Source organism: Dipodomys merriami, unplaced genomic scaffold (assembly GCF_024711535.1).
Source record: "Dipodomys merriami isolate MVZ:Mamm:240054 unplaced genomic scaffold, mDipMer1.0.p SCAF_25, whole genome shotgun sequence".
Lineage (NCBI taxonomy): Eukaryota > Metazoa > Chordata > Mammalia > Rodentia > Heteromyidae > Dipodomys > Dipodomys merriami.
Window position 1 is genome coordinate 20,265,298 of NW_027203937.1, and position 22,676 is coordinate 20,287,973.

General features: G+C 37.2%; 2 protein-coding genes across 2 annotated transcripts; one reads left to right on the forward strand and one right to left on the reverse strand.

The window, feature by feature from the left end:
* Positions 1–218: 218 nt before the first annotated feature.
* On the forward strand, positions 219–1,175 carry LOC138836246 (olfactory receptor 52N2). Its single transcript, XM_070034738.1, has one exon. It carries the CDS (start codon positions 219–221, stop codon positions 1,173–1,175), a length of 957 nt encoding a protein of 318 aa, XP_069890839.1.
* A 9,340-nt stretch (positions 1,176–10,515) lies between these two features.
* LOC138836602 (olfactory receptor 52N2-like) lies at positions 10,516–11,466 on the reverse strand. Its single transcript, XM_070035375.1, has one exon. It carries the CDS (start codon positions 11,464–11,466, stop codon positions 10,516–10,518), a length of 951 nt encoding a protein of 316 aa, XP_069891476.1.
* Positions 11,467–22,676: the final 11,210 nt, after the last annotated feature.

Genomic DNA, 22,676 nt, shown 5'->3' on the forward strand with positions numbered 1-22,676 from the left:
GACAATGTCATCCCTTTCCTTCTTTCTATCCCAGTTTTTCCCTCCTGTTCTTACGCACAAGTGGCATGGTTCATTTTCAACAGTGCCTGGTGAATACCACGGTTACATTTGTTCATTGTCTTTTGCTTTTAAACCCTCTACTTACTTTTGTTTTATGTTGTGATCCAGGAACTTGCCACTGTCAAAGAATATAACATGCTGTCCTCCCGCCAGCCAGTATGTCTGGAGCCAACAGCTCCAGCCTGACCCCAGCATTCTTTATCTTGAATGGTATTCCAGGGCTTGAAACTGCACACATCTGGATCTCCCTCCCATTCCTCCTCATGTACATCATTGCTGTTGTGGGAAACTGTGGGCTCATCTACCTCATCGGCCACGAGGAAACACTGCACAAGCCCATGTACTACTTCCTGGCCCTGCTGTCCTTCACTGATGTCACCTTGTGTACTACCACTGTGCCCAACATGTTGTGCATATTCTGGTTCAACCTCAAGGAGATTAACTTCAATGCCTGCCTGGCACAGATGTTCTTTGTGCATATGTTGACTGGAATGGAGTCCGGGGTGCTCATGCTGATGGCCCTGGACCGGTACGTGGCCATCTGCTACCCCCTGCGGTATGCCACCATCCTCACCAACCCTGTGATTGCCAAGGCAGGTTTTGCCACCTTCTTGAGGAGTGTCATACTCATCATCCCATTCACTTTCCTCACCAAGCGCCTGCCCTATTGCCGGGGAAACGTTATCCCCCATACCTACTGTGACCATATGTCTGTGGCCAAGGTATCCTGTGGCAGTGTTAAGGTCAATGCTATCTATGGTCTGATGGCTGCACTCCTGATTGGTGCCTTTGACATCTGCTGTATCTCAGTGTCCTACACTATGATCTTGCGAGCTGTGGTGAGCCTGTCTTCATCAGATGCTCGGCACAAAGCCTTCAGCACCTGTACATCTCATATCTGTGCTATTGTGATCACGTATGTACCTGCTTTTTTCACTTTTTTTGCTCACCGTTTTGGGGGGCAGAGCATTCCCCACCACATACACATTATTGTGGCCAACCTTTACTTGCTACTGCCTCCTACCATGAACCCAATTGTTTATGGTGTCAAAACCAAGCCGATTCGGGAAGGTATCATCAAATTTTTATTTGGAGACAAATTTGGCATTTCCTAAGACAAATAAATAATGAAACTCACACATTGTTTGAGATGAGGCTAGTGGAAAATGAATGCATAAACAATATGAATGGAAATGGTATTAAATCATCCTGATGTGCGGATTTTCTGAAATCAATATAAGTGTAGATGTTCTTTGTGAGGATACATCTGAAAATAAAGAATGCAGGATTTTTTTAAAATAATTTTTTCTTTTAGAGCTTATATTTTCATAATGTTTAATAGGGAATAAACCTAGTGAGAGGAAAAAGGCAATAAATGTGGAAAGTAGGCTTGGTGTTCAGTTGTATATTTTGTATAAAGAGAAGAGAGTATAGTAGGAAGAAGGAATCATTTCCTTCCCATTAATGACAAAGTTTAGTGAGAAAGATCATACCATTACCATGGAATACCTGGGCCCAGATTCTTGTAATTTTTTTCAAAACAAGTTAGAGTTAGGTACTTTTGAAATCTCCCAATTTTAATTTTTATTTCTTTACTCTTTAAATCTAAAATTCATCACAGAATGTATGAAAGTTCTATTCTATTTTATTATTTAACCTCAGCTTGAGACTTCTGTGGTAACTGGATCTCTAAAAGGTATTTGTCATGTTATGATTAAACAGGTAAAAACACTAAGTGACCAGTATATTTAATATTTCATTCATTTCCCAACATAGGGACACAAGTGGTTTTATCTTTCTTGCTGTTGTTTTTAATGTATTTATAATGTACCATGTGATTTTTTGTTTCTTTTATATGTTCTTCACCATGTTTTTTCAAAATAAGTTTTTTATTGTGAAAATACTGTACAGAAGGGTTACAATCACATGTGCAAGATAATGAGTACATTTCTCATCAAGCATTGTTGCCTCCTCCTTTGTTTTTCCCCTACCATCCCTTCCCTCACATCTCCACAACTACATTCTCCCACCTCTGTTTAAATTGTAAAGTTCATTTTCAACATAATGTCTTGTACATCTCATTATTGCAATGGGTCCACCCATATCCCTATTTAAACAATTTGTTTTTTCCCTTCTGCTCCCCAAATTATACCAGCATCAAATACAGAGAAAACAGGTTTTCACTGTATTTGATTCTGGTACACTGCATCTTGTAAATACATTTTTCTGATTTGGGGAGTGGAAAGGAATTAACAAAATGTTGAAATAAGGATACAGGATGACCCATTGTAACAACGAGATGTACAAGACACTATGTTAAAAATGAGCTTTACAACTTCGAGGGAGTGGGGAGGTGGGGAAGGAAGGGATGGCAGGGGAAAAACAAAGGAGGTGGTAACAATGCTTCATAGAAAATGTACTTATTACCTTACTCATGTAAGGTTTTATATATATATATATATATATATATATATATATATATATATATACAAAAATATTTCATTCATTTGATCACTCCTTCACTCATTTTCTTTAGATTCTTACTTGGTTGATAGCATAAGTTATACTTTGGTTTAAGAATAGTGAGATAGACTCCTGAGAATGTATATGCTGGCAAAAAGACATGTAGTGGAACATACATGAAAGAATGAGGGAGAGGTCATTTTAAAATGAACACAACACATAAGAAGTAGGTTTGTAGAAAAAAATTAGAGAAAATATCCCACAAGTTTAGATTTGGCTAGTCCCAAGGTTTAACTTCTGTCTTTTAATTTCTAGTGACTAGGCTTTGCTAGACGAGAAACTCTCTGTCAATCTGTACATTATTTTCAAGTGTGGCAACACAAACTTATGACAGGTATCTATCCTGCCAATTAAATATCCTAGTGACAAAACAAAAGTAGACAACATTGTTTCTGGTGCATCAAACCATTTAATAAATTGTGCTATTTTATGAGCCACTAGCTTCAAATCTGATTCTTTTGTAGTCTTCATTTTTCTTACTATCCTCTGTATGTCTAGCTCCAGATCACTTATTAAGACATTAAATGATTACCAAAAATCTGTATTGGATTCCTGGTCTAGTATAGGATATAAAACAAAATGGAATGACTAATATAAAATGATACTATGATAATTACACAGCAAAGATGAGTACAAATTTCATGAAATCTGTAAAAGTTTGTAAATGCCTTTCAGACTTAGTGAATAAAGATTTTAAGGGGATAGTAGATTATGAGGCGAATCTTGTATGTGAGAATTCAGAAGGATTGTATAGGACTTATTCAGGGACAATTTAAATATAGGCAAAACAGATACAAAAATGAAGACTATCACATCTGCACATACAAATGTTTTAGAGAAGAGAAACAAAAAGCTTGTCAGGAAATGCCTTGTCTGGGACTTCATGCATACCTAAGTGCTCTCCACCTATGAGGATCACCAAGGCTTTCCAATAACTTTTTATTCTTGAGATGCTTTTGTCATTTGGTCACGATCTTGCACTCCTCAGATCTGTACCAAATCATCAGCTGCAATTTTGTCTTATTTTCTCCTTGGTTTTTTCCTCTTTAAATTTCTCCTCTGTAAAAATTCTGTAAATATTCCATTTATTTCAGTTTCTACACTTCAGCAGTACACCACTTTATGTTCCTTTCAAAACTCAGAACTGCATAGAACAGAGATTCCCATGTCTTACATTGCAATTGTTTTCTTCAAAGGGATGATTGTTCTCACCACGTGGATTCAAGAGCACAAAATATTTTCCATCAGAAAAAATGACATTGCCATATTTGTTAGGAAATGGAAAGACTTGGGAAAACTTATATTAAGTGAAGTAAGCCAGGCCCAAAGAAACATAGGTCCCATGGTTTCCCTTATTTGCAATAACTGGTATATATCTAGGACAAGCAGAAAAGCTCAAAAGCTATGTACATGTGACCATATAGGATGATGCTAAGCAAAATGAACCTCAAGACAGGGACACGGTGGTTTTATCCTTCTTGCTATTTTTTAAAATGTATTTATGATGTACCATGCGATTTTTTTGTTTCTTTCAAATGTTCTTCCCCCAGGTTTTCACTGTATTTGATTCCGGTGTCCTGCATCTTGTATATTTTTGAGGAGGGGAAGGGAAAAAACAAAATGCTTCAATAGGGATACAGGTTGACCCATTCAGATGTACAAGACACTATGTTGAAAATGAACTTTACAACTTCGGGGCTGTGGGGTGGAGTTGGGGAGGTGGGGAGAGAAGGGATGGTAGGAGAAAAACAAAGGAGGAGGTAACAGTGCTCGATAGGAAATATGCTCATTACTCTACTCATGTAACAGTAACCCCTCTGTACAGTATTTTTACAATAAAAAATATACGTGGAAAAAAGAGTACAAAATATTTTAGCAAAAATTACTAACATGTATAGACATGTAGGCACACACACACACACACACACACACACACACACAAATGCATAAACACACAAAACTTCAAACAGCAATTATCATCTCGGGCAAAAAGGAAAAATCAAAAGGTATTACACCATCTGTCTTCAAAGAATACTACCAAATATCATATTATTAGCACAAAACAGTCATGTAGATGAATGAATGCCATAGAGAGGGAGTCTAGCAAAAAACATGTTCAACTGATTTTTCACAAAGGTGCTAAAAGTACATTATGAAGATGAAACAGTCTTTACACAAAAATGCTGCTAGGTAAATTGGATAGCCACAAGCAGAAGGAGGAAAACTAGACCTTCTATCTCTTACCGTTGGCATAAATAAATTTCAAATGGATTAGAAGCTTTTTGGGGATGGCAGTCCAGTCGCAGGGCCTGAACTCGGCCTGGGTGCTGTCCCTCAGCAATTCAGCTCAAGGCTAGCACTCTACCACTTGAGCCACATCGCCACTTCTGGCTTTTTTTTCTTTTTGCTTATGTGGTGCTGAGGAATTGAACCCAGGGCCTCATGTATGCAAGGCAAGCACTCTACCACTGAGCCACTTTCCCAGCCCCTAGAAGCTTTAATATGAGACATGAAACAATGAAACTATTAGAAGAAAATATGTGAAAAATAACTCAGGACATTGGAGTTGGTAAGTAAATTTTTGGATAAGACCCCAAAAGCATAAGAAATTAAAAGCCAAAATAGAAAAATGGTATTACATCAAACTTAAAAGCTCTTCAACACAAAGGAAACACAGTAGAGTTCAGGATCTGCCCAGAGATGAAGGGAAAATGGTTGCAAATTATACACCTGGCAAGTGACTGGTGTTCAGAATATAAAAGGAACTTAAAAATTAAATAGAAAGGAAAAAGACCAAATAACTCACTTTAAATAGCCATAAATCGTATTAAGCATTTCCCCAAAGAAAATACACAAAGGCTTATAGAAATGTAAAAATTCATTACCACAGATATCTAGGACAATGCAAATCAAACCCACAAAGAAACACCACCTCATGCCAGTAAGAATGGCTCTTAGTAAAAAAGACCAAAGTACTACAAGAACATGGAGACAGGGAACCCTTAACATTGTAAGAAATAATGTGAATTGTTAATATAGCAATGATGGAAAACAGGATGGAGGTTCCCCAAAGAGTTAAAAATTATACTATTATAGGAGATAGCAATCTCACTAGAGGCTGGGTATCCAGTGGAAATGCAATTAGTATGCTAGAGAAACACCTTCATTCCTATGTTGCCACGCTGCTTCCAAGAGCTTAGAAATGTGTCCATCAACTGATGGGTAAATTTTAAAAACGTGGTATATAACATGGAATATGACTCACCTGTAAAAGAAAATGAAATCCTAGCATGTGCAACTACACGGAGGAAACTAAAAATTATTTTATTATGTGAAAAAAGCTAGATATCTGGTGTCACCTACCACAAAATCTCATCCATTGCAAAGTACGATCTCAGAGAATTTGAAAGTAAATGGTGATCACCAGAGACCAGGCCTAGTAGAGAACAGTTAGAATAATAGAGTAACTTTGGCCATTATAAATTATACTAAGACAGGACTAAGATGGTCTACTGAGCTATTGCTTATAGCAATATAGATAATAAATTACTGTATGCTAAAAATGCCAGAAGTATATATTTTAAAAGTTGCCAGCATAAAATGATATGTTTAAACTGATTGAAATATTATTCAGTCTATCAAAACATTGTATGGTGCCCTATTCATATGTACAATTTGAATGATTTTACGGATCAGTAAAAAATAAGTTAAAAGAAGAACCTGAAAACTGTCAAAACAGTGGGAGATGCTGGCTTAAATTTAACCTCTAGAAATGAGATCACTGTCATGAAAGATGAGAAAGCTCTGCCCCAAAATAAATCACTCCACGGGCAGACACTTGTGTCCAATATCCTATTTTCTACAGATAATAGTGACTCAAAAGAAACCAGGCAAAAAAACCTCAAAGCAACAACCAATCGCTTTTCTAATTAACTCAAATGCCTTTGACTCCTTATTTTAAGTGTAGAAGTAGGACATTCTAAGTTCCAACTTGCAATCAGCCCCCTAAATAGTTAAACCATCTTGTACAATCTTTTCTTATTCATCAGGTTTCCTACAAACTGGTTGGGAAATAACTGTAAGGTTTTCTTGTTAAAGAAACAACAATAACAACGTTTCATTTAGAGTCTTTTTCATTTCAAGAGATTATACATTTGTCATTCATTTATTATATTGAAAGACCCCAGACTCCTGGGATACTTTCGTCAATGGGAGGGCGCCCCAGAAACTCAGACTCCAGGCCGGGAGATGCAATAAGCAAGAGGAATTTATTCAGCGTTTGCGCAAACGGACTCTCTGCCTCGGTCAGTCAGAGAGCCCCAAGCAGCGGTTACAAGCCTTTTTAAAGGCAAAAACCACAAGATTAACGCATAACACAAAGCATCCCGTGATTGGTCCATTTAAAGGTCACCATATACACCAACAATCACTTTGCCATGCGGGAAATTTTGTAACACTCTTTGTAAAATGACTGGCGTGGGGGACTCAAGGGGGGGGGTTACTTTGGACAATAAGGGTTAGGGGAGTTCACATAGTTACAGACTTGTGATTGGTTGACATTTGGCCTAGTTTGCTGGTCCTGCCAGGTGGTCGTTATCTCAAGGTCCTGTCTGGGGAATTTCTAAATGCGAACTGAGGAACAAGTACTGTCTGTTCTTTATCTACAACCACTGACCTTGTCCTGGGGCCAACATCTGGGCTCTGAGACTTTACCCAATTCCTTATTTCCAGGGAGGGGGTTGGTGTTAGCGCAAGCAAGCAAGTTTACAAAAGCAGAGTCAGCAGTTAGTAAATTGTAAAATGGACGCAGCCCTAATTTTTCTAATTCTTCAATATTAAGAGGCAGGATTCAGGGAATTCATGAGCTAAGAACCCAGTCACATTTGCATTAGTTTATGTACAACACAAATCACAGCATCAATAGAAGCACATGGAGGAAGCAGGTCAGCCTGCTAAGCTGAATGTGTGCTACATGTGAACTTAGTTGTTCTTTCATGTTTTTTATCTCTACACACCACAAATGTGGAACTGTGAAATGGTGGGTCAGATGTTTCCACACTAAGTATTGACTTGCCATTGCCCTCCTCTTCCTTTCCTTGGGATATTAATATCTCTTATAGTTTCAAAAGTATGTTTCATCATATTGAAATCCAGGTTTCAAATGTTCACATCTGATACTTTGGTTTCAGATCTAATCAAAGTATGTGAGGTTGATGTAGAAATATTGGGCCATTTTGACCAAGTTCATTAATCTCTGCCACACGCACACTAAATAGGTAGGACTCAGGATAGAATATCAATGCCAGGCACCAGTAGTTCACACCTGTAATCCTACCTACACAGGAGGCTGAGATCTGAGGATCATGGTTCAAAGCCAGCCCGGGCAGGAAAGTCCATGAGACTCTGGTCTCTAATAAACCACTAGAAGACCAGAAGTGGTGCTGTAGCTCAAGTGATAGAGTGCTCATCTTAAGCTGAAGAGCACAGGGACAGTGCCCAAGCCCAGAGTTCAAGCCCCACAACAAAAAGAAAGAAAACAAAGAAAAAAAAATCAAATGATGGATTTCACATGTTCTCTCTCTCTCTCTCTCTCTCTCTCTCTCTCTCTCTCTCTCTCTCTCTCTCTCTTTCTCTCTCTCTCTCTGTATCTCTTTCTCTCTCTTTCCTCTTTATTTTCCCTCTAATTTCTTCACTATATTTCTCTGTAATCATGGAATATAATTTTCTTCTATTGCCATCTACCTTGCATTATATTATTGTTTAATTTCTCTAAATTCTGGTCTGATGGTTCAAATGCAGTTGTGAGTCAGTGTTCAGAGTCATGCTCATTTTTGAGTTTGTAATGGAGAAAACATCAAAATCCACTGGAAGCTGTTACATATCTCAAGTACATTCTATTAACTGTGCTTTATCTCAATATTGGCCTTTTAATTTGGTTTTACAGTGTTACAGTTGTTCAGTTGTTGTCTGCCATATTCTACCTCATAGCACAGTTCATTTTGTTATTAAAACAGTGTGTGTGTGTGTGTGTGTGTGTGTGTGTGTGTGTGTGTGTGTGTGTGTGTGTGTGTGTGTGTGTTTGTGCTGGTACTGGGGCTTGAACTTAGGGACCTGACATTGTCACTTAGCTTTTGTGCTCAAGGCTAGCACTGTACAACTTGAGCCACAGCTCCACTTCTGGTTTTTTGTAGGTTAATTGAAGATAAGAGTCTCGTGGATTTTCTTGCCCAGACTAGTTTTGAACAGCCATCCTCAGATCTCAGCCTCCTGGGCAGCTACGATTACAGGCATGAACTACTTGACCTGAAGCTTAATCTTAATCTAGTTTAATCTTCATCTAGTATTACTGTGGTAGAAATGATATTTCTCACTCCAAAGATTCAAATAATTATATATACCTCATAACTTTGAAATGAAACTTTTATTAAATAACATAAATGAAGCATTAGTATAATACCTGATAAAATATGTTTGAATATACAGAAAATAGAACAAAGTAATTTTATAGAGAAATAGAAAGAGTAATTTTAATAGTTTGAACATATAAATAAACAAAAAGTTATTTGATTTTTGTTTGAGTTTTTTTTAACTGCATTTTTTTTCTTTTTTGGTACTGGGAATCGAACCCAGGACATTGCACTTGCTAGGTAAGCGCTTCACCACTGAGCTACATCCCAGCCCAGTTATTTGATTTTAAGTGTAGACTATATGGTAAAAATAAGATCATAAGTCTAAGCAATAATAATGGTTAATAAGCTTATAATTTATTTTATGTACACTTTCTAATGCAGGTAACATTTTTAAATCCCAGATTTTGTTTCCAAACATGAAAATTATTTTACAAAATACATAGTGTTATTAATATAATTCACAGACATTTGGCCATTTGTTATATGATATTAAAATACATCCCTTATGTAGCAAAAAGAATATAATTTTCATCAATAAAACCATTTTCTTTATTCACCTATATCCATTTTCTAAAAACATTTCATTTATTTTTTGAAATATAAGACGATATGGGCCATCCTCTTATTCTTTTTCATTCATCATTAGTATTGTTATTTGTAAAAACTCCTTTTTCCTTTCCCTAAGTATTTCCAGAAATGCAAATGACAAACCCTTTCCATTGTCACTGATGACTCTGCTGCTTCTCCCTCCACATTAAAGAAAAAAAAGCAGCTCTGCTCATAAGGATTTTCTGTACAGTTTTTATCCAACTACTTACAAATGGTCTCTAGCAGTTTTCGAGTAAGATCTGTTTTATCTTCCAAATTCTTCTTGGCAGTAACTCCAAGAAGAACTTCCCAGATTTTCATGATCCTCAGTGGCCATGTTTACACCAGCTTCATTTGTAAACACACTGATACATTGGTAAGAAAACAAATGATTGCCTAGGCAGTATTACAACAGCAATAACGAGCAGACAAACATTTCTCCCCACAAAGTGACTCAAGTTTCACGTGGAGTGGAAATGGAAACAGTATTAGACACACTAGCAGAGTGTGGTCCATTACCTGTAGCATCAGTGCATTGCCCTGTGCTTTCCCAGTGCCCTGGACTCTGGGTAGGATCTCTGACACTCTTTATCCTATACACTCTTTACAGCACGCAGACATCAGCTCATACATCAATATGGGTTTACTTGGGGGTAGATAGCCAGACCTCTCCATTTTATATGTTCATTTCAGGAAGTCTGCCTAAAGATTAGTTACATGAAAAATATAATTGTTTCCTACAAGGTTTTTACTTACAAAATTAGAGGGTTTGGATTCAACATGATGTGATTGGACTAATGAATTGTATGTCAGAATATTCACCAAGACTCTCCTGGGATCATTATTTGAATTTTATATTTCCTCCCTGCCTCAATCACTTTCTTGAATATATTTTGCTATGGGAAAAATTCTGTATCATTGATTTATTTCATACTCAAGCTGTCTTCCTGCCTAAAAACAATTTGATCACTCCTTCCTGGATCTGCTTGGTCTTCACTCCATAGATAATTGGATTCAAGGTGGGAGGCAGCAACAGGTAGAGATTAGCTATCAGAATATGGATGTGGTGAGGTACAGTGTGTTCTCCAAAGCGATGAGTGAAGAAGTTGAAGAAAGCTGGGACATAGGTGATAACAATAGCACAGATGTGTGAGGTACAGGTGCTGAAGGCTTTGTGGCGAGCATCTGCAGATGATAGATTCACAACTGCCCGGATAATCATGGTATATGACATGAAGATACAGAACATATCAAAACCCCCAATCAATATGGCAGCTATGAGACCATAGATGGCATTGATCTTGATATTGCCACAGGATAATTTGGCAACAGACATATGGTCACAATAGGTGTGGTGGATGAGGTTGCCCCTGCAGTAGGGAAGACGCTTGATCAGGAAAGTAAATGGGATCATGATCAATACATTTCGAATGAAGGTGGCCAAACCAACCTTGGTAATTACAGTGTTGGTCAGAATAGTGGAATAGCGCAGAGGGTAGCAGATGGCCACATAGCGGTCCAGAGCCATGAGCATGAGCACACCCGACTCCATGCCTGTCAGCATGTGGATAAAAAACATCTGGACGAGGCAGGCATTAAAGTTGATCTCCTTGAGATTGAACCAAAAGATGCACAGCATGCTAGGGACAAATGTATTGCACCCGGAAATATCTGTGAGGGAGAGCATGGCTAAGAAGTAATACATGGGCCTGTGAAGGGCCTCCTCATGGCCGATGAGATAGATGAGCCCACAGTTCCCTGTGACCGCAATGATGTACATGAAGCAGAACGGCAGAGAGACCCAGACGTGGGCAGCTTCCAGCCCTGGGATCCCACTGAGGATGAAGTATCCTGGTGTCAGGCTGGAGCCATTTGCCTCAGTCATGGTGATCAACAACACAAGGTGCTCCTCTCTGCCCCCCAAAAACATCCTGTGCAATAGAAAGGATGACAGTCTTTTATTCCAATGACAAAGGATGAAGGTTGTTTTGAACATATGTGTATGTATATGTATGTATGTATAATATAAAAGAAAACAAATTCTGAGGCTGTTTCTTTTACCTTCCTGTTTGTAAGACAGTCACAAAATCAAAAGTCTAAGTGTCCAAGCCCTGGTCTAATTTGGCTTTATGCTGTAATTCTTTTTATGCATACCATTTTACATTCCCAGGACATTCACCACTTTTTGATCTTAACCCAAAAACCAATTTGCAAATTACAGAATCTTGAAAGAAAGGACTTCTCATAGAATTTAAGAACTAGAAATCTTTCTAGATGTGTTCACTGGATTGCAGTCCATTCAATTATGTGAGCACCTGATCATTGGGCAAAGTTCTTATGGAATCTGAGTTGGTTATATGTAAATGTCAACTTAGTGAATCTGGGCACTCCAAATTAAAATAACAAAAGGCAGGAATATGCATGTGTATTTGCACATACCCAGGCAAAGATTAACTCATATATTTGAAAGGCACAGTTATGTACATTTTGCATTGTCTCTCTAACTATGGCTGTTAAAAATGATGGATATTTGTAGTATTTTACTTACTAATGACATTGTTACTCTTAATCAGTTTTTTATACATTCTGTTTATTTTTTCTCAATATATCTGGGCCAAGATATACAAATGAGGTGTGTAGCGCTTATGTATTTATGTAATTGCTCTATAGATAATATGTGGTAACAATTTTTCCTCTCACTTTTTGATGAATTATTTGATCCCCAAATAGCTTTAGAGTATTTGTGCTAATACTATAATTCTACCATACTGTATTAATATTCAGTAGGGAGAAATCTTTGTTAATTTATGAATGAATGATTTGGGAACAATTAGCTTTCCATCTGTCTTGTCTATTTTAAGTCAAAGATCTTTTTTTTTGGTCCGGTCGTGGGGCCTGAACTCTGGGCCTGGGCTCTGTCCCTCAGCTCTTCAGCTCAAGGCTAGTGCTCTACCACTTGAGCCACAGCGCCACTTCCGGCTTTTTTCTTTTTTGCTTATGTGGTGCTGAGGAATTGAACCCAGCGCATGCAAGGCAAGCGCTCTACCAGTGAGCCTCCTTCCCAGCCCCACAGTCAAAGATCTTTCTAAAAAAAAACTTTCCTAATTTAAATCTAGTATTTTTATTTGTAAGAAAATTCTTCTATCCTTTATATTTTGATTTAAAAATATTTGTTTGGCCTCTGCTTGATTTAGATTATTAATTTGAATTAACTGTTCCACTGATGTGTATATTTTATTGAAATTTCACAACATAATCACGTTAAACATTTTAACCTTCCTACAGACAAGTTTCGTTCCATTTTTATTGCTTCCTTTTCTTAGGCACTGTTGTTTAGTATAGCTTAGAAGTTCTCTCTGTATTAGAGTTCTATGTGTATTTTTCTTCAATTATTATATTCAACTTTACAAATGTTCACATAAAAGTAAGTGATCTCCAATATTAGGCTAGCAAAATATAATCACAAAAACAGGAAGGTATTCGAATTAGCTATTTCTAAAGAATTTTCTTGTATCTAAAGAGCTCTCAACAGTAAACCAAATAAATAATAGAAAAATTTGCCATCCCCTGGAATATAATGATCATAATATATAGTACTATTCTAATTATTTTAATATGATATGATTTTTCACCATGTAATACATATAGGCAAATCATATCTAGCCGACTCTTCACACTTTTTACATATTCCCATCTCACAGCTAAAAACCAATACCCTTCTACTGGCCTACAAAGTTCTTCACAATTAGGTAGATTTAAATCACTGAATGTTTTCTTCACCTTCTCGTCTACCAAGGCATCTACCAGAGGTTTTCAAATCTCAACAAATATGTGCCCTATAGGACATGTCTCCTGGTCATTTTTCACTGCTGAATATATCACTATTTAGATGTGACACTGGAACAAGCTTTCAACAATATCAGGCCTCTGCTCGGTACCAGGAACAAAGTAAAGCTTTCCAACCACCCATCCCCACGTAGGATTGCACCTGCAAGACTCCTCCAGCCAGTTTGGTATTACATCTCCTATTCCAGCATTCCCATAGTCCCTAGCACTCAGAACTGCATTCTGGCCCTCAGTAGACAGAAGGAACACGCACACAGGGGTTTATCTGTATGGTTCACTATCATATTCAGCACAACAAAAGAACCAGTGAATGAACCAGTCATTTTCAAATGCACTTTTTGGCTGTTTTTACTGCTTGAATAAAAATATCTTAAACAATTAATGCTGGAGTAAATGTTGAAAAATAAGCATATATCTCAAGGAATACAAACATCTTCAACTGCCATTTTTAAAACAAATGGAATTGCAGCTGTTATTGATTAGGAAGCACTTATAGTGGATTTATATAATCATCTGTCATGTTACTTAACACACTCAAAGTGAATATAATATAGCCAAAATGAGGAGGAAGGAGATTTGGGTTCAATAATGTTGCCCCTTCCTGAAGTTCAAGTTCCCTAGGAAGAATATGAGATCAAGCTACAGGATGCATTCCACACCAGGGAAAACAGCACAACAAGAATGTGACTGTCAGAAACTGGACTATGTGGTTCTTAGAATTCCTTGCTCCTTCTGCACTGGTGCATTTTTATTAATAGAAAGTCTTAGTGCTTCTTCAGGAAGACCCATCCATCTTTGGAAAGCAGAGAAGAGTTTCTGTTCTTGCAGAGAAGCAGCTTGCCTTCCCCGTTAACTCTCTGACCCTTATCATACTAGCATCATGGTATCCCTTGACTCCAGTGTCTAAACTGCATTTGATTCTCCTCCTTACTTTCCTTCCTCAAAGCTAGTCACAGATTCCTTCAGTTTCACAATTACTAGAATGATGTAATTCAGAATCATCCTTCCTCAACCACCCTGACTGAAATCCCTTCTATGTAGTAGCAAACTTTCCTTTGCCTTCTTTTGAATGATTCAAACTTACCGGGATGCCACATGTTTTTTTTCACTCACATTCATGACTGGTATTACTAAGAGACAATTGTGCTCCATTTAAGGGGAAGCCTAGAAATAATCTACTTAATAGTTTCTCTGGGGATTTTCCAGAATTTGTTTGGAGTAATACAAGTAGAGATCCCATAGGTCTTAGATGCAGAAGAGGAAAATTTAACTTTGTGGAAATCAGATATATTAGAATACATTTAAACATGGGGGAGGAAAGTCCTAAATTTGTACAACTTTCCCCCAATAGGCCATGTATACACTTTCTGATATCTACGATTTGTCAAGGTGAAGTTGTAGCTGACTCCTGAGCCTTTCCAATTCCTATGTATAAATTGTAATCACAGTTTTAGCCCCATGGCAGAAGATGAAGTTAAATTTTCCCCAAAGTGCTCACAGTTCTTTAAGAAACATGATAATAAAACAGAGAACACCATGACCACCCTAGAACACAATCCCGAGGGTCTGTAGAAGTACCACAAGAAACTGTAAGGTATCGCTCACTGTTATGTCTTTCATTTATACAGACTGCTACAATGTTCAAAAAACCAGAAAATCTTTACCCAGGAGCCAGTTACTTTACAAAAGCACATACCACAAATAAAACCTTCATGTCTTTAATCACCCCAGAGTTTAGAAGTCTCAGTTATTAGAAATATTGTGCATTATCTGTTCATTTCAAATTAACTGTAGTAAACAGAAAATTAACAGCCATTTGTTCCCATGAAGTTTTCAGAATTCTAATATCTATAAACATTGGCTAAGCTAATAAATAGTAGAACTACTAATGGAAGACCATATTCTTAATTCTAGGAACTGCTAGAAAGTCAAGTCAGAAACTCTGAATGAATGATATACTACTTGGCATTCATGCTTTTTGCTCCCACATGATTTGTTTACTGAAAGAAATGTAAGCTGCATATGCATCTGCTTGCAAATATATTGTAAGGCATGAGTAGAATGTAAGAAAGCAGGGCTAGGAAGGTGGCTCAGTGGTAGAGTGCTTGCCTTGCATGCCTGAGGCCCTGGGTTCTATTTCTCAGCACCACATAAGCAAAAAGAAAAAAGCCAGAAGTGGCGCTGTGCCTCAAGTGGTAGAGCACTAGCCTTGAGCTGAAGAGCTGAGGGACAGCGCTCAGACCCAGAGTTCAGGCCCCTCGACCGGACTCCCCCCCCCCAAAAAAAAAAAACTTGATAAGAAATGTACTCATTATCTTGCCCATGTAATTGTAACCCCTCTGTACAATATTTTCACAATAAATAAATAAATAAATAAATAAATAAAATAATTAATTAATTAATTAAAAATAAAGGAAAGCAGAGGAGTGAAATGTGAAAACAATGACTGGTTACTCATATAGAACATATAATATGTGCATCTTCCTGGAAAGAATGCCAATTTATATCAAGACATCTAATAAGTTGTTGATTGCTTTTGTGGATGAAGTTAGAAGGTGGAGAAATGGGTATGTTTCCATCTGCTGAGAGGAAATTAAGCCATGTATGGCGACACATGATGATAATCCTGGTAGTGGAGGGGCAGAGGCAGGGATTGAAGTTTGAGGCTGTCTGAGCAAATAGTGATAGCCTGCCTGAAAATGGCAAGTAAAAGATTTTGTATTGTTTTCCAATATACGATGCTGACAATGGCTTTATTTTGAGTAAATAAGGTAAAATGGATGTGAGAGGGCTTAGTAACTTTTGTTTATGTTCCCACATTTGAAAAAGTCTTTAAGTCTGCCTTTACCTAAACATCTCCACTTGACCACCTTCCCCTAACACATGCAGTTTGTCAAAAGATTCTCCTAAGATTTTGTTAGCCAAGGGCTTCCTGGCAGAGATAGAACTGTCACACCATGGCTTGTGAGAATGATGGTAGAATTTGATGGTTGTTATCATGTGACAGAAGATAAAGGTCAGCACAATGCAGTTATAAATAAGTCAAGCAGATGATTCATTTTAATCTTTAAAATCCAAATACATCATTTTTTAAAAATTTGCTGGTTATTTTGGACCTGGATTGTCCTGGACTTTCTGCCCCAGTTGCCTTCAAACCTCAATCTTTTATATCAGCCTCTTTTGTTGTTAGTATTACAGGCATGAGTCACCAACTTCTAGCAATGCAAATAATTTTAATCTGTGTACTATAATGAAAGCATAATCTCAAGATAATAACCCAAGTATTGATAATTCATCTAAATACTGTATGAGCATACATATTTTCTTTTATGCTGTTATAATAAAGAACATTTGAGTAGATGTTTTAAGTATTCCAAACACATATTTCTAAGATAAATTCCCATTGGTTATGAAATATCTACCATCTTAATGTATTGGTAAGTTCAACTAATATAGATATTTCTTGGATTATCACATCTGTATTATGAATAACACATTGGGCTATAAATTTTCTTTCTCTTAATGTCTTGGTGAAGTTTTGACATTGAAGTTATATAGAATCCTTAAGCAAATTTGGTGTACAACTAGCTAGAAAGAATAAAAAGCCAATAAAAAGTTAGGAGATGTTTCATCTTTCTCTAGATTATGAATGTGTGTGTGTGTGTACACACGTGCATGTGTTTGTGCACACGTGTATTACTGGGAATCGAGCCCAGGGCTTCATCAAGTCAAGTCTAGTCAAGTACTCTACCACAGAGCTATATATAACTCCTTCTTACTCTTTGGCAGAATTTAATTCTTATTTAAATATCTAGAAGAATTCACCATTAATATTGTCTAATCTCATTTTTTTCTTTGCCAGTCCTACGGCTTGAACTCAGTGCCTAGGTACCATCTCTAAGCTTTTATTGTTTAATGCTAGTACTCTACCACTTGAGCTACAGCTCCACCTCCTTTTTGGCAGTTAATTGGGAAAAAAAAGAATCTTATGGACTTTCTTTCCCAAGCTAGCTTCAAACCAGAATCTTAAAATCTCAGTCTCCTGAGTAGCTAGAATTATAGGCATAAGCCACCAATACCCACTCAAAAAGTTTATGTGGAAAGAAGTAATTATATATTATTTTTGTATAACAGATTATACCTCTTAGAGTTTTTTCTATGTTTACTGGCAACTTTTGTCTATATAATCTATCTGTATATACATACATACACACACACACACACACACACACACACACACACACACACACACACACACACACATATATACTTTCGGAGTTTTTGTTTCCTTTTCATTAGTGTCTACTTGTGTTTTAAGTGGGCTTTATTATGACATTTTTGTATGTGTATAAAAACTAATTTGATTAGCACCGATTGTCCAAATTTCCCCACACCCCATTCATTGGTCCCTTTCCTATTCTCTAATAATCTCCCTTTTACTTTCACGTCAGTAGATAACTTTTATTAAATTCTACTTATGATTGCCATCACACAGTTGCTGCTCTGAGCCTGGCTTATTTCACTCAACAATATTTTCTGCAGGTTCATTAACACTTTGCCGAATGATAGGGTTTCATCCTTTTATGGCTAAATAGTATTTCACTTTGCATATATAGAATATTTTGTTTGTTTTTTCCACTGATGAATACTTAATTTGATTTCACACCTGGGCTTTTGTGAATTTTGTATATATACAATATTTTATTGGTTCACCCATTCCTAAATGCTTAGGGTGAGATTTCATACCTTGGTTTTTATGAATAGAGAATGATAATGTCCCTCCCCCACGGTATAACCCATGCTTTCACTGCATTTGATATTGATATAATTTGTGGAGGGGAGAGAAAAAACAAATCGTTTAAATAGGGATACAGGTGGACCTATTGCAAAAATGAGATGTACAAATTGTTATGTCGAAAAACGAACTTTACAACTTTCGTGGGGCCGGGGAGGATGGGGGGGCAGGGAGGGAGAGGGGTATGGGAAGAGATGGGAAGGGAAAACAAAGGAGGAGGCAACAATGCTCGATAAGAAATGTACTCGTTATCTTGCCCATGTAATTGTAACCCCTCTGTGCGGTATTTTCACAATAAAAAAAAAGAGAATGATAAACATGGGAGTGCAGATATCTCTCTAATAGATTAATTTGATTTCCCTTAGATATGTATCCACTAATGGGGATGCTCAATCATATGACATTTCTATTTGTAGATTTTTGAGGAAGTTGAATACTGTTCTCTATACTAATTACACTATATTACACAATACTTTCTGTAACTAAATTCAAAATTGGTATTTTAATAAATACCAATAAGCTGAGTTCTGATGCTCACATTACTAATCTTAGCTACACAGGGGCTGAGATCTGAAGGTCAAGGTTGGAAGCCAGGAAAGTTCATGGGACTCTTATCTCCAATTAACTATCAAAAACCAAAAGCGGAGTCGTGAAAGAGCACTAGCACTGGCACAAAAAAACTCAAGGACACTTCCCAGGTCCCAAGTTCAAATCCAGCCCAAAAGAAGAAAGAAAATAAATAACTAAATCCACAAATAGAAAAACTATGTACACTAAGACTCAAACTTTGATATATCTCATAGAGATAATATACGATACACTCTTTTAGCAAATTTCAACATAAAATGCTTTCTTTCTTTCTTTTTTTTTCTCTTGCTCATCCTGGGGCTTGAAATCTGGGCCTGGGCACCATCCCTGAGATTTTTGTACTCAAGGCTAGTACTCTACCCCTTGAGCCACAGCACCACTTCTGGCTTTTGGTGATTAATTGGAGATAAGAGTCTCATGGATTTTTCTGCCCAAGCTCGTTTCCAGCCATGATCCTCCAATCTCAGCTTCCCCAGTAGCTAGAATTATAAGCATAGTCACCAGCGCCCAGCACACAATCTTTTTATAACAACCATTGCATTAAACATGCATTTTTCAAGATTATTATTCTCTGGTTTTCTTGAAATCCACATATAAAATAATTTTCTATAATCACCTCACTGGATCAGAGCAGCAGAACTTATTTCTTCTGACATTTTAATTTAGTCCTTGTTGCCCAACCTTTCTTTTTCATGCTGAATATTATTTTATTTCATACATTTCTCTACAGCATGTAAATATTCCTGTCCAGGACAACTGAGGATTTCTCCTTTATCTTAAATCAAAACTCCATCTTTATTTCCATTCTCATGACAAGAGTTTTGTTGGGTAAACAACAAATGAATGTGATTTGAATAAATCCACTTAAAGTGAGGAAGAAAATTTGGCTTTGATTGAAAAGTGGAAAACAAGAAATTATAACACCTGTCAAAATTAATGGAATTCTGAAATATTAAGCCCAGGAAGAAAATTCATTAGAAAGTGAAGTACTAATTCCGTCACATCAATAAATATACTATAATGATGGACTACTGGAATGATCTATTTGGATATAATTCCAAATACAATCATGTCATTCCAACCTACATCTGCACATATCACTCCAGCGTTTTGTACCTCAGATGCACAGGCCTAGAGGACAGCAGTCAATGGTAGAGAGCCTCATCAACGAGGTGACATATAACTTGTCATTGTTATGAAAGACACAGCATACAGTGTTTTTCTCTAAATTCTCTGGGGGAAATTTGGCAGTAAGTGCATTAAAGTTCTAAAATAGATAACCAAGTAAATACCTACCCATAGCTGATATTTTCCATGATATTAACCGGTCTACATTGATGGTCATTTAAAAGTTATGTATGAAGCCAGGTACCCTGGCTTATGCCTGTAATCCCAGCAACTAAGAGGACTAAGATCTGAGGATCAAAGTTTGAAGCCAGTCCAGGCAGGAAAATTCAATTATCTCCTATTAATCACCAAAATACCAGAAGTGGCTGTTACTAAAGAGCATTAGCTGGGCTGGGAAGGTGGCTCAATGGTATGCATGAGGCCCTGGGTTTGATTCTTCAGCCTCACATAAACAGAAAAAGCTGGAAGCGGGGCTGTGGCTCAAGTGGTAGAGCGCTAGCCTTGAGCTGAAGAGCTGAGGGACAGCACTCAGGCCCAGAGTTCAGGCCCCATGACTGGCCAAAAAAAAGAAAAAAAGAAAAAGCACTAGCCTTGAGTACAAAAGTTACAATGTCCAGGTCCTGAGTTCAAGCCTCAGGACCGGCACACACAAAGAAGTTATATCATATTAAAAATGAAATTAAAAAATAAAAATAAGCATAAACCCAATATGCTAAAGAACAGATATATTTAGGAGGAATGTGTATAGCCATAATGTAGATCACTAAGCTAACTTTGGGACTAATGTTGTAAAACATGATTGATAAGAGAAATGCTATGATATGTACTTAAAATAAAGCAACCAATAATTAAGTAGCCTATGAATTATGATCATAATTTTGGGAAAAAATACCCATATAGGGATATAAATGTATATGAAATCCCAAGAACAATTATTTCTGACTATTAAAAGTCTATATAGTAAAGTCAGGTACTCAATGGCACATGCCTTTAATCCTAGCTACTCAAGAGGCTGAGATCTGAGAATTGAGGTTAGGAATCAGCCTGGGGAAGGAAAGTCTGTAGGACTCTTATCTCCAATTAATCAACAAAAAGCCAGGTGTGAATCTGTGACTAGTCTTGAGCAAAAATGTTGAGAGTCCAGGTCCCAATTTCATACCTCAGTAAGATAGTCTTGATAATTACTTGTTTTATAGCTACTTTTTCCTCTTTCAGTCAATAACCATTTAATGTCTTGAAATTAGCAACAATTAAAGACTAAACATTCATGAAATCAGGCACACATAAAATATATGCCCTTTATTTTTAACTGTCTTAGCCAAGAATCTCTAACATCCAGTTCCCAATGGTCAGATACGTGTGCCATTGGAACTGCTTTCCGAACTGCTCTCCTTTGGGTTCCAGTGATGACTATGAAAGTTTCTGTTGCTGTCCCCCAATGCTATGGAGCTTTGTATCACAGTGTCCCGTGGGACTCTTAAACCCTATTTCACCTGGAGAATTTAAAATCTTCTGTGAATATGGGGGATTACATCTGATTTCTCTGGAAATCTGGGCTGGACTAAGCTATTGAGATCCATGGTCCATAAGTAAAGCTACCTGCAGCCATCACACACATTCCTGGGCTGTAACCCTGGCAGAGGCACATTGCACATTCCTTCCTACCTGCAGCCATCAGAGGATTCTATGCAACCTCAGTCCGTCTGTGTCATCATAGGAATCAAAGGCACTGACACACCAATGATGTTATTGGAGACTCCTTAGCATAAAGAAGTTAAGAATATGTTCATTCTACTTGTAATTCTTAGTAGTGACCAACAACAACTTTGTAATTCAATATAATGAAAAGGTAATGGTAACTTAATATGTACATTCTGCATTCCAAGTAAATAATAGTACTTGCCCTCTGAGTATACAGACCTCTCTGCTCTTATTTATTTTCTTCAAATATTTGCTTCCAGAGCCAGAGAACTAGACAACCCCAAGAATTCTTAAATGAAAAAAAGATGTGTAGGTCTATGTCCCTTCTTCAAGTCACTAGCCCAGCCTTACAAACCCCTTCCCTATCTTAAATTCAGTCACAGAAGTTGTACACTGTTCCAGATTACTGGGAATTTTTTTGTAATTCACATAGTGATTTCATTCCTAGAATAAAATTGGTAGCACATTTGACTAATACACTAACAGAGTCCACAAACCATTAAAGGGACAGAGTAAATATATGTTGGTCCAGGTTGTCATAATCATGAAAAATAAGGAGGTAGCAGAGAGAAAGAAAGGGATATTTCCTAGTGCACTTGATTTGGCTTGAGGGGTAGGGAGGTACTTGCTTCACCAATAATTGAGAATACATAAATAACAAGTGAGTATAAAATACTGTATCTTTGGGTGGACCTATTGCAACAATGAGATGTACAAGTTGTTATGTGGAAAATGAACTTTACAACTTTCGTGCGGGGGGAAGGGGGGGCGGAGAGGATTGGGTAGGGGGGCGGGGGGAGGATGGGAAGGGATGGGAAGTGGAAACAAAGGAGGAGGCTACAATGCTTGATAAGAAATGTACTCATTATCTTGCCCGTGTAATTGTAACTCCTCTGTACAGTATTTTCACAATAAAAAAAATGTTAACATGAAAAAAATTCTGTATCTTTAAAAAAGCTATTTTGAATATATTGTCTTGCTAGATAAAGCAACTATGATAATACTGAAATCCTGGATGCATTTTAACAATATTATTA

Coding starts and splice junctions, on each gene's coding strand:
- LOC138836246 (XM_070034738.1), top strand. CDS start 219: ATGTCTGGAGCCAACAGCTCCAGCCTGACCCCAGCATTCTTTATCTTG.
- LOC138836602 (XM_070035375.1), bottom strand. CDS start 11,466: ATGACTGAGGCAAATGGCTCCAGCCTGACACCAGGATACTTCATCCTC.